The 12,304-nt window shown below is 40.8% G+C and overlaps 2 protein-coding genes across 2 annotated transcripts in view; one reads left to right on the top strand and one right to left on the bottom strand.

Moving 5' to 3' along the window:
• frmd4a (FERM domain containing 4A) overlaps positions 1 to 6,919 on the bottom strand; it is a 102,510-nt gene extending 95,591 nt beyond the window's left edge. The window contains exon 1 of the mRNA XM_056386501.1: positions 6,563 to 6,919. Coding sequence (XP_056242476.1) covers positions 6,563 to 6,607 — 45 coding nt within the window. The 5' untranslated portion in view covers positions 6,608 to 6,919. The remainder of the gene's footprint in view (positions 1 to 6,562) is intronic.
• Positions 6,920 to 8,690: 1,771 nt separating this feature from the next.
• Positions 8,691 to 12,285, top strand: LOC130176354 (receptor-interacting serine/threonine-protein kinase 3-like). Its single transcript, XM_056387387.1, has 12 exons — positions 8,691 to 8,822; positions 9,073 to 9,251; positions 9,373 to 9,715; positions 9,810 to 9,961; positions 10,063 to 10,112; positions 10,294 to 10,452; positions 10,612 to 10,685; positions 10,879 to 10,939; positions 11,050 to 11,105; positions 11,345 to 11,390; positions 11,563 to 11,805; positions 11,894 to 12,285. The coding sequence occupies exons 2-12, from the start codon at positions 9,100 to 9,102 to the stop codon at positions 11,899 to 11,901; spliced, it is 1,344 nt and encodes a 447-aa protein (XP_056243362.1). The 5' UTR covers positions 8,691 to 8,822; positions 9,073 to 9,099; the 3' UTR covers positions 11,902 to 12,285.
• Positions 12,286 to 12,304: the final 19 nt, after the last annotated feature.

Raw genomic sequence — 12,304 nt, 5'->3', positions numbered from 1 at the left:
TGATGGACTTTGATGAGAATCTACCAGAGTACACACACTAGGTCACGTTCTGCTCGTGAAAGATCGTTTCATTAACCCCTTCCTCATACCTCCAAAACAAGCTAACCTCGTCTGATACCCTGGCTCCCAGTCGGTCAGCCATTAGACACACAAGGAATGCTGTCACACTCCACTGTGAGCCTGCCGCGTGCATTAACATGCAGGGGGGCATGCACTGTGCACACACACACACACACACACACACACACACACACACACACACACACACTTCACATATTCACACCTGAGACCTTCCCCTGGCTACGCACAAACACTCAAATGACCACAGCTGAGCGAGCAGATACTCTGGTGAAGTCAATTAGAATTGAGGCGCCTTCACCTCTGCAGCTCATCAATAGTCCTTAAACAGACTGCAGTGTAAACAGCTCAAAAGATTTAATGGTATTCTGCCACCCCCCCCCCCCCCCCCTTCTCTCACACACACTCATACCCCTATATGTTTATGCATGTGGTAACAGACTAGACCCATTTCTTTTGCTTGCATTTCCTGTGGGTTGCTCTTGCTCGCTTTTACATTTTCTCATCCTCTCACTCTGACCGAAGAAACAAAACAAAACAAAAAAAAGTTTAACATCATAACATAACATTTCACAAAGGTTACAACCAAATCCAGCCTAAAGCAGGAATTTCTTGACGATGTTCCTTTGATCTAAGACAAGGCCGATCAATTCTGCGATCATGGCCAACGTTCAAAGCTGTATATCCAAGAATCAAAGCTCCGATCAATATCAAACCTCAGCTGTGTTCATGACTTTGTGGACTCAGCGAATAGGTGCATATTCAACCTTGAAGAAACAAACTATATAATGACATCCTAATAACAACATAAACTGCATTAATCAACATTTTATGGCCGCATTAAATCAAATGTCTATGTGTAGAGGAACCCACAAACTCTGCAGCTCTGTGGAGCTTTTCGGCCGATTTACGCTCACTGTTATACTTGTACTGTAGCTAACACTGCTTTCATTAGCCCTATTTCCAGCAAGCAGTTGTTTTTAACTGAAATAATTAAATAAATAAAGCCACTCTATGCACCTGGCCAGCAGCAAATGGCAGGGCAAAGTTATCTGCTAGTTAACGTTAGCTGGTGAAGAGAGTCAAGCAGCTAGCAAACTAAAGATGTTTTTCTCTGGAGCTGGAGGAGACCAAACCAGAGCTAAGAGGAGAGTGAAAATATTGGACTTACACTCTTCAGGTATCCAGAAACTTGACTCCAATGATGGATGATAATGTTGCTCCATTTCTACTGGACACATTAGCTGTAATGTTATAAAGTAAAAACGTGGTAATAGGTAGTAATGAGGTCACATGAAAAGATGATATGGAGCCCAGCTGTGTGTCTGTTAAATTGTCTTCTAAAATTCATTTTTTCTGTTGAATTAAATGAAGAACTGAAGCTGATTTAATGTTGCCATTTCTGTTGGGAGCACACTTTGAGGAGGCAGTACATGTGTACAATTAACACATTTAAAATGTGAACATTAGATTCACCGAAACAGACTGAACACAACTAGCATGGTGAGTTGTGTAACAGACATTTTTTTTTCTTCTGTAAAGTAAAAGTGTTTCTTTCCCCCTGCAGCAACTCCAGAGCTTTAGTTAGCTGACATCAGCAGAACCAGCTCCCAACATCACTCAAGCATGACTGTTCTGCAGTCAGACTGCAGTATTAAGGAAATGATGAATGATGAAAATTGTTATTATTATTATTATTATTATTATTATTATTATTATCATTTATTATTATGATGGGGAAACTAGAACTGTACAGATAAGCAAAACAAGGAAGTACAGAGGATGAAGACGTGCAAGAAGATAATGTAAAGCAGCAGATTGTGAGACAACATTAAGAAAAAAAAAAAAAAAATCTGTGCTTGTTTTTCTCATTCATACTAATCACCCATAAGAGGTGGAAATCTATAAATTTGTTCTTTGGAATTACAGTCACTTCTTGCAGTAATATGAAGGTTTGTGTGTGTGTGTGTATGTGTGTCTGTGTGTGTGTTTGTGTTGTGTATAGTTCTGTTGTTTCTGCATATCTTGGAGTGGATTGTTTGTTGATTTATAAAGGACATGCATGTCTTCATCCTCTGTACTTCCTTGTTTTGCTTATATATATATGCATTACTTATACTGATGGATTTTTACTGTGTTTGTTCCATCCAGGTGAACCAAAAGTACAAAAGTCTTTCCAGACATATGTAGGTCTACAGACACACACACACGTACACACACACACACACACACACACGTACACACACACACACACACACACACACACACACACACACACACACGTACACACACATACACACACACACGTACACACACACACTTACACACACACACACACACACACACACACACACACACACACACGCACAAACACACACACACACGCACACACACACACATGCAATTTTATCTGCCTCTCTCCCTCCCTCTCCTGCCATTGTTACAGGGCATTAATCAATTATCTCAGTATGATGTCATTCTGCTAACCCTCCCCCATGCTGTTCAGCCCTCCTCATTTTGTACACTGGCTGCTGTATCTACAGATCAGGAATGGAAAATACAAACACTGATAATGAACCCATGATTTATTGTCTGGACTAGTTGTACGGGAATAAGCAGAAGCTATTGCACATTGCAATTAAGTCAGATGTATGTAGCCAGCATTTAGTACATCACGTCATAGAGCAGCGATTTGATTAGCGTTGAATGAATCCTCTGACTTGATCACACTGAGTCATCTGGTCTCCATCCTCAGTGACAGGATAATTGAATGAGGCACAGTAATGAAGAGACATGGGCGCCAACATGAGGGGCAACATGAGGTCTTTGTTTTGGAGTTTCTGTGTAGTTATAAGTTTGTACTGGGATGCTTGCCTGAGTATAAATAACACTTCCATTATGAAGTTATCAACATGACTTCACACACGGCAATGTGCAAGCCACACACTTACCGCTTTATAGATGTGATAATTGCTTTGGCAGGTGTGTGATGATGTCATCCACCACACCAGAGCTACTTCGGGCAGAAAACACACAGATGACCTTTAACACGCACGCTGCACTGAGGAACACAAAGTTGTAAACTGCTGTTCTCTCACTGCATGCAGAGCAGAACCCTCCAGCAACATGAAGATAATCCACTTATATTATGTGTGTCTGTGTCAAGACACCAACTTGCCTTGCTTTCCCTCGGCTGTATTTGCAGAGACCAGTGTAACAGGAAACAAAAAGAATGTTGATCAACTGCCCCTGCACACGGAAAAAGGGACAAATACTCTGACAAAACAAGAGATTTCAAAAAAAGAAAGATGAGCCAGAGAAGTAAATTGAGAACTGTGCTTCCAATTTGACAGCCTTTTCTAATTATAATTCCATGTGGCATGTAATCAGCATGTGTTGAATTGGTGATAAATCCTGGATTAGCTGCATCAAAAAGAAACTGAACCCTCTGACTGAAGTCTGTGAAATCTTGTTGAATTTAGACAGTAATCAATGCTGTTATTTATCTCCTGTACTCATTAAAAGGTACATATTTAAAGCAGCTCTTTTTAAAACCCATATTTAGTTTACCTTTGTTGGTATTTAATTCTGTATTTCGGGGTACCCCCCAGGGTATATGCTTCTTGAAGGTAGCTAAGAGCTGCTCTTCTCAGAGCCCTCAAGAGCAGAGCTAATCAGCTCAGTGATGAGTGTGGGGGCAAAGACTATAGCTGCTCCAGTTCTGATTTGAAGCAGTAAAGAAACAGCAATCAAGAGCACACACATTAGTTTGAACCACAAAAGGAAAGACTTATATGTAATCGCACAAGTCCAGGATGAAAATAAATGCCACTCTTGCACAGTAGTAGTCACTCATTCCACTATAGGAAAAGGATAAAAACGCTTGGAGACATATCATATCCCTGTGATAGAGAGCTCAGCAGCAAAGCTATAGCATGGTCCATTGAGGTCAAATGATAGTATCTAGTTTGGGATCTGTTCTAACATCACATGACATCATGTCTCTGTGTGTCTTGGCTGGAGACATCTTGTTATTGATCTCTGCATCCTTCTCCATCAGGCCAGGCAGACGGAGATAGATCCTGTTCGGTCCATGTAGATACACTTGAGTTGAAACCCTCCTACATATATAAAATGTGCCCATATTTAATTAATCCATGAAAATGAAGTGTGTTAAAAAATGACTATAATTCCCATAAGACTCATTCACCTGATTCTCATGCTAGTCATACTATTTTATTGATCCCATTCACAAAATTATTAGGACACTGGCCATGATTCTCTCACAATAAGCTCCCACACTTGGCCCAGTTTCTATTAAAGACATGAGACTGTTGAATTTTATAGCTGAGCTACTGTAAGTCTCAGCCAATCACATTACACAACAGTGCGTCATTTTTTTCCTCAGCTTTATCTATCTATCTATCTTGAATGTGCGTGATGCAGGTTATTTGTTGTGCTGTCAGTGCAAATTATTTAAAGCAGCTCCTGTAATTACTGCAGGAGATAATCACTTAAACACCTGAAATATTAATATACACAGAAGCAGGAGGCATGATCAATATTAATCTTGGCTCACACACAAACACATGCACGCACGCACAAAACACAATACAACACACATTTACTGCATAAACTCCCATTAATAATTAAGATAGGTTCAAGCTCTGAACACGTCAGCATGAATACAAATGCCAGGGATTTTGTGAACAAATCACTGAGCTCTGAAATGAGTGATCAGATGTCACTGCTGTTCGGCATGTAAAGGAAAATTCACCACAGAACAGATTTAAGTCATGTTATTCCTTATCCCTGGTGAGCTTACAGTAACAGGCGTAAATAAATCTCTGCCAAAGAAAACACCAAAAGAGCCAATGATGTCGAGATTGAAATGTCTTGCTCATCGCCAACTGACAGAGAGTAAAGCGGCTCTGAATGGTGAAAAATTGTAGATGTGGGGCTCTAATCAGAGATGGAACAGTGACATTAAAAAGTTGTGACAGTAAGGTAGTTTTTCTATGTGAGTTGGGGTGACAGAAAGGTATTTTTAAGGCTGTCAGCTATGACAGTAACAGCACTTGTAAAGGAACGCCCTCTATGCTAATTCTAACATATGCAGAGGCAGTGCAAAATGGAGTCATGGGACACCAACTGTCTGCGATATGAGTCGATGCTCAGCAGATAAACCCATTCATGTCTCCACGCTATGCCAGGCAAAAAAAAATAAAAAATCCTTAAGGATGAGTGACAGTATTGACATGATTTGTTGTAGTGTTTCTGCAGAAATAAAGGGACGCTTTTATTTTGTAATTCCTCCTTTTATTCCTGCCTTCTTCCCTCACACTTCCTTTTACATCTTTTTCTCTCTGCCCTGTCCGTCCTCTCTTGCACTGCTACTTTTACTGCCTCCTCTCCCTCAAGTGGGGTGCATGGCCTATCGCCATAGTAACAGACAGCCATGACAGGTGGAGATAGCAGGTAGTGCGGCGATGCATGACTCCCCCTGGGACTGCAGAATGCCAACACTATAGAATGAGAATGAGCAGAACATGCTCTCTTATACAGACTCAGCCAGTGTACGGGGTGTACATTCAATTCATTGAAGCTTATCATAAGAGGGGTCCATGCCTTATCTGTATTCTGCACATGCAGCAAAGCCACACTGCCATTGTTTCACTCTGCGGCTGGACAGAGGAAAAAGAAGAGTTTAGTGGATTGAAGCATGTTGTGTGTTTCTATTTCATCGCTCTCTATGGCCAGATCTGAACCAGGCTGAACCAGGGAAAGCCAAGCCAATCTGTGTCATGTCAATGAAGGACTGGATGTTACGCTAACAAGATCCTGCAAATCCTCTGCCAGGGGCTGCAGCAAAACTGGTCTCTCTATAATGTGTAATTGAATTGGTTCAGTCTCAAAGATGGGAAATGATCGATCACATGCTAATCTCTGTCTCACACACACACACACACACACACACACACACACACACAGACAGAGACCAACCATTTAGCAACTTATTTACATGCACATACTGCAGACACTCACACATAATTTTTGCTCACACATGAATTAAATGACTCCAACACACACTGACACCATGTTCAGCACCCCATGGCTGCACTGGTCTGTCAGGGATTTCTCCCACACTTGACCACTGCAGTAGTTGCACAAGTGGAGGAGCTGGACAAAAGCTAGAGTTTTGTGAGTTGAATGCAAAAAGACACGCGTTTCTTTTCTACAGAAAGCAGCTCCTGATCCTCACTAGAAAGTTATCGGAAGATTGCAAACTGGTAGATGGTAGTAAAGGGGAGGAGCAAACAAGCAAGATACCTTTTAATGAGATGACAGCTTACATCCTGCTTTAGTGGGTGCATGAACATTTGCCACGAGGAGAGAGTGATGAGAGAAAGGCACAGCAGAGGAAGAAAGAAACAAAGACAACCAGTAGACAGCGCGGGCAATACTGTACCCCTCCGAGACTCACCATGAGCAAACACACGGCCGATTCAGGGATGAGTTGGACAGCCATGATGGGATCCTCCTATAGATTCTTGCGAAAAAAGAAACCTCGCCAATTTCCTGGACGGACTCTCTTCGTTATCCTCTTCCTCCTTCTTCTTAGTCTGAGTCTTCAATCGGGAAGCAGGCTCACCTCTGTCCAGATGAAGTCTCTTGCCTGGTCTTCCCACTCAGTGTCCTTAACCACCACCTCCCTTTGCTTTTCAGTCAGTGCTGCAGACAACCTCTGGTCTCTAATTGTAATGCCACAGTCTCTGGAGAGCCTGTGACTCCCTAGACTCTCCAGAGTGAAAAGCAATCCTCCGTCTTCCAGTTCTTTGATCTCAGAGCAGAGCAGACAAACCCCCCCCCCCCCCCCCCACTCCTCCTTTCACTTTTAAAACACTCCCTGCAGACCCAACGCCCACCTCCCCCAAACCCCTGTGACTCGGGTGCCTCTTGCTAAATGCTCTCCTCCCTCAGTTGCTGCCTTCTGCCTCCCAACACAAAGCACATCCAGGCGTGCACGTGGATCTATCTGCTTTCTCCTGAGGCTGTCCAGTCGCTGCTCCAGAGGATGCAACCTGCATCAGTGATGCTCCCCAGCCTTGAAGCACTGGTGGGAAAGACAGACGCTCACCTCTCCACTCAGAGATCCAGTGCAGAGAGCTCCCCTTTACACCAATCTCCCCGCCTCACATATCATCAGCATGAGACAAGGGCAGAGAGGGAAGCAAATAAAGGAGAGTATAATAAATGGTTTCAGAAGGACAGAGGATGAGGTAAAGGAAGCCAGGAGGAGAGATGTTGTGGAGAGCAGCCACTGGTAAGAGAGGTCCACACTGTGCTCAGCGTAAATGAGGGTGGGTGGAGAAGAGGGAGGGGTGAGAGCAATAGAAATGCAGAGAGTGAGAACAGACCGCGCCTATCGATACCGGCTGAAAAAGCAAGGCAGCATGGGATATGAGTAAATACACTTCAGTTTGCTTAATGAAAGGGCTGTAGATGTGAGACTGTGCACACACAGTATAGATCCATGATAGCTGATGTGTCCACAGGAGCCTGTGCCTGAGTCTGTGATTTTTCTAGATCAGCGTTTGACATCAATAATTTAGACAGACAACAGTCTCAGCGTGGCTTTTGTCTTGCGTGTGCAGGGAGGGAGCATGCAGGGCAGAGAGACAGAGGGATGAAGAGAAGTAATGAGAAAGAGATTCTAGGAAGAAGGTCAGGAATCATGTAGGTGTAAGACCAAAAGCAAGGCTCAGTGCAGTAGCTGTAGCTCAGCTTAAATATTGTGAGCATGTAATTATCTCCATGATGGGCAAATGTGTATGCATGCATATGTTGCTGTGGATGTTTGAATGAATGTGTATGTGTACTTACATCTTTAAATATATATAATAATTTTTTCTCAAAAGAACGGGCAGGCTAATAACTAGTTGTAACTGGCTTCATTACATCTATTTAATCCAATGTGAGTGAGTTATTATTTGTTAAATGTCTCACTAAATCCTGTGTTTAGCAAAAACAAAACAAAAACAAAGGGCAGCCACTATTCAGAGTTTAGCACTCAGAATAATGGAGAAAGGATAATTCACCTTTAACTTACAAGACCTTGAGTGAAATGTTGTGATTTGTTAACTTAATAATAGGTCACATGTTTATTCTTTATCTATATTGAGGCTCATTCAGGACTGACTCAAATAAAAGCTGCAGTGTGAGCAAAACTTCCTAGATGACAGCTAAAGATAAAAACAACTGGACTGAAAGTTTATAATACCACACCTTCAGATAACCACCATAAAAATAGTGACACAAGAAGAAATATATTTCAGTTTGTGGCTGCATTTAATTCCTACAAAGAAAAAAGTTTAATGCAGTTGTATGTTTATTTATGTTTTTATTTCAAAATATCATTATTACATTCCTTGTAGAGAATTGCAGTCAAACTTTGCTGGTGGAAGCATTTTGATTCATTCTTTCCACAGTATTCTTCTTCATCCAAGAAATAAAAGACTAACAGGAAGTGTGACCCACACTATTCTCAATACCCATTTCCTACTCGTGGTCTGAGCAGACCATGCAGCTCGAGTTCCTCAGTTTTAATCCCACCCCTCAGCCATTGCATCATTCTACAAAAACAGGAAGTTAGAGCTCTTAACGTCTTGTTCTCTTACAGCTTGAGTGTGACAGAACTCCCAACTCTTGGATTTTTATGTGGACAACCCGTGAAGGGATATAAGGTGAGTACAAGCCAGATTTTTAATAACATAATGAGAACAAGACACACCAGAGAGATGTTGATGGAATGTGTGTGTTATGTGCTTGAACCTCTTAGTTACTGCTTTTACTCACTCTGACTGTATAAACAAGAACACAGTACAAGCAGTAATTGCAATGCAGTGTATACAAACAAATGTATACGTAGCTGCTTAACCACTTCAGTTATGTTTCATTACTTTTTTCTTTTTTTTTTTTACATAAATATGATAGATTTGAGGGTTGCAGTCTTAGCAGGAGATGGCGCTGCCGTGCCACGAGACTGTGGTCCGTGATGACTTGGAGGAGAAATGGAAGTTTCTTGGTCGTGGGGGATTTGGTTGTGTCTACAAGGCCAGGCACAAAGGATTGATGTTTGATGTGGCCATTAAGCTACTTAATGATGATGTTCGGTAAATTTATAAATATTCTGGAGGACTTATTTTAACTTAATTCATGCACAACCATGCATGGTAAATAGGAATTCAAGTAACACTTTCTCTTTTGCTTTCTCTCTACTTCAACCCTTATAAGGTGTTCCTCCAGCACCCTCGTGCCCAAGGAGAAAGAACTGTCTAAAGAGGTTAATCACATGGATCGTGCTTCCTGTGAGTATGTGCTGAGGGTTTATGGATTTTTTGAGGGAATTCCGCCAATTGATGGATTCTCCATGGTAAAGGGAATAGTCATGGAATACATGGACAGAGGATCACTTGAGACCCTGCTAGAGGAACTGTCTGGCCCTCCACCGTGGCCCCTGGCCTTCCGCTTGGCCCATGAAGTGGCTCTTGGCATGAACTTCCTCCATTCAAGGAAGCTTGTCCACCAGGACCTGAAAACAAGTAATGTACTGCTGACTGATGAATTTCATGCCAAGGTAGAGTGTCATTGACCTAAGCACTTGAGTTTATATGAAATAAAGCTTATTTGAAGCTTATTTAATTGTTTGTGTCTGTTTTTTTTCTCAGTAGCTATCAGACTTTGGTCTGTCCAGGGTTTCAATCAGTGCTAGTAACAGCAACAGAGAAACGACAGGAGAGGAAGGAGGCTCATACAAGTACATGCCTCCTGAGGCATTGCTTGATATTTCTTATGTACCTAGCCGTGCTTTTGACAGATACAGGTAAACATTCAAATCAATATTTTTAAATAGGAATACTGTATGGTTCAAAACTTGAACTGTTTGAACACGTTACTAAAAAGTCTTTTGTCTCTCTCGATCAGCTATGGCATCTTTCTCTGGTCTCTTTTTACTGGGAAAGAGCCCTATCCAAGTGCGTATAATTCAATTTTTATTGTCTTATCATTTTTTTGTTTGATAATCACTGTTTCCCTCATAATTCATCACTTTACAACCAAACAAAGCATGTTCATTTCACATGTATGTACACAAATTGTACATTTGTGTTTTTGCATGTTTTGATGCATTTCTTCGTTATATCACATGTACAACAGATGCTCAAAGGGATCTTGTGGAACACAAGGTTGGCAAGCAAGGGCAAAGACCTCCCTGCAATGCACTTAAACAGGAGACAGTAGAAGGGTTAGATGATCTGGTTAAACTCATGAACTCATGCTGGGACCAAGAACCGTCCAAGAGGCCAACATTTAAGGGTATGTATTCGTTATGGCGAATATACATAGGCTACTCACTGTCACCATAATAAAACATTTGCTACAAGATGAACTTGACGCTTACACCTGCCTTATTTCTGAAACCACAGTTCATTCATGCACTCTGTAATTTAAAATGAGACTTGGTTTATGTTTCAGAATGCCTTGAAGTTACTGAGATGGTTTTCTTAAACCACAAGGACAACGTTCGTGGTGCAGTCGATCAAGTCTTGGTACAAGTCATAAATTTCATGTCAGAAAATGAAAGTGCTGATTAATCATGAATTATAATTTATAGGAAAAACTTCCAATTGGTTTATTTCTTTCCATTTCTTTCTGTGTGTGTGAGTGTGTGTGTGTGTGTGTGTGTGTGTGTGTGTGTGTGTGTGTGTGTGTGTGTGTGTATTTTTTCCCTCCTTATTTTAGTTTTCACAAAATCCAGATCGAATCAGAAGTGTGCCGCCCAGTATTCCTCGTCAGACACCAGGTAGACTCTTAAATACTGTCTGTGGGTTGGGTAAGTTCGATCTCATAAACGATAACCTTACTTTCCATTATAAAACATCATGCAGATGTTTCTTTCTCTTTTGTTTTCAGAACCGTCAGAGTCAGATGATACTGTGGATGGTATAACTGCAAGGTTTTCAACACAGGTATGCCAAATGCACTTTGATCATTGCCTCACTGGAACATGAAAAGAAACTATGTAACTTTATTTTTAAAAGTAATTTCATTGAGATCGAGTAGTAAACAAAGAAAAACAAGTCAGATTAGGATTTATGTTCAACTATTTAAATTTATATTTTCATATTTTTTAATATTTCCCTTAAACTGTTATCATACAATACATGTAATAGTTCACAGTATAGTAACTTTTTACTTTTGCCAACAGGAGTTGGACAGTGGTTGTAATGAAACAATGAGTGATAAGGATAAAGGTGAATATTTTTGTCACTGAACTGATGCATGAAGAGTTTTTTTGTTAACATTTCCTGTTTGTTGAAGAAAAGAAAAAATCAAACGAGTAGGCCTATGACTTTGGCATTTATGAAGGGTCACATTTATAATTTAATCATGCTTTTTATTTCATTCTTCTTCATTTTCAAACAGCAAAGTTTGTTGATGACAACAAGTTCAAGTTATTTGAAAAAGTCACAAAAGTAACGGCTATAATAGCGGAACTTGGCGACATGATCCACAGTGAACTCCACACAGATATCGCCGTTACACCGAAACCCCAGGAAAAAATGAGAATTCTTGTTGGAACTATATTACGTTCAAATGTGGAAAGCGTCACAGCTGCCTTCTACAATGCCCTCAAGAAACATGAGCCTGGACTAGTGAAGGAGCTCGGTACGATTTGCTCTTCTTAAAGCAGTCAAACATGGTTTCCTCCAATACAAGTTATTCAAATTTTTAATTTGTATTTCATTTCTTTCAGATGGATAATTCTAAAGCAGGACGTGTCAAGGATCTTGCTCATCTTTTATATACTGTATGTTTGTGTATATGTAATATGTCATTTGCTTTCCATTGTTGATATTATGAAGCTTGTTTCTTCCAGTGGGTGAGAGAGAGAGAGGGAGAGAGATAGAGAGAGTCTATGTAAGAGGCTTTTCTGGTTCAATCCCTCAGTAACTGTCACAAGCAGTCAGTCAGTCAGTCACCTGCAGATGAAGGTGTCGAGGGCAACCTAGGCAACAAAGTTACTCTCCCGTCTCAGTTTAATGTACATGTTTGTTGTTCACTGTTCTCATGCTGAATAATGGTCCAAACAATGAACTGTTGAATACAAAAAATGTTGAATAAATCTAATATTGGATATAACCAACACTATTCTCCACTAAGCCTA

This window comes from Seriola aureovittata, chromosome 10, assembly GCF_021018895.1.
Source record: "Seriola aureovittata isolate HTS-2021-v1 ecotype China chromosome 10, ASM2101889v1, whole genome shotgun sequence".
Lineage (NCBI taxonomy): Eukaryota > Metazoa > Chordata > Actinopteri > Carangiformes > Carangidae > Seriola > Seriola aureovittata.
This window is presented reverse-complemented; position numbering and strand designations above follow the sequence as displayed.

Excerpts from the sequence above, each read along its gene's own strand:
- LOC130176354 (XM_056387387.1), top strand. The coding sequence starts at position 9,100 with ATGGCGCTGCCGTGCCACGAGACTGTGGTCCGTGATGACTTGGAGGAG. Across the intron at positions 9,716-9,809 it reads CTGATGAATTTCATGCCAAG|CTATCAGACTTTGGTCTGTC; the intron begins GTAGAGTGTCAT and ends TTTTCTCAGTAG. Across the intron at positions 10,686-10,878 it reads GTGCAGTCGATCAAGTCTTG|TTTTCACAAAATCCAGATCG; the intron begins GTACAAGTCATA and ends TCCTTATTTTAG.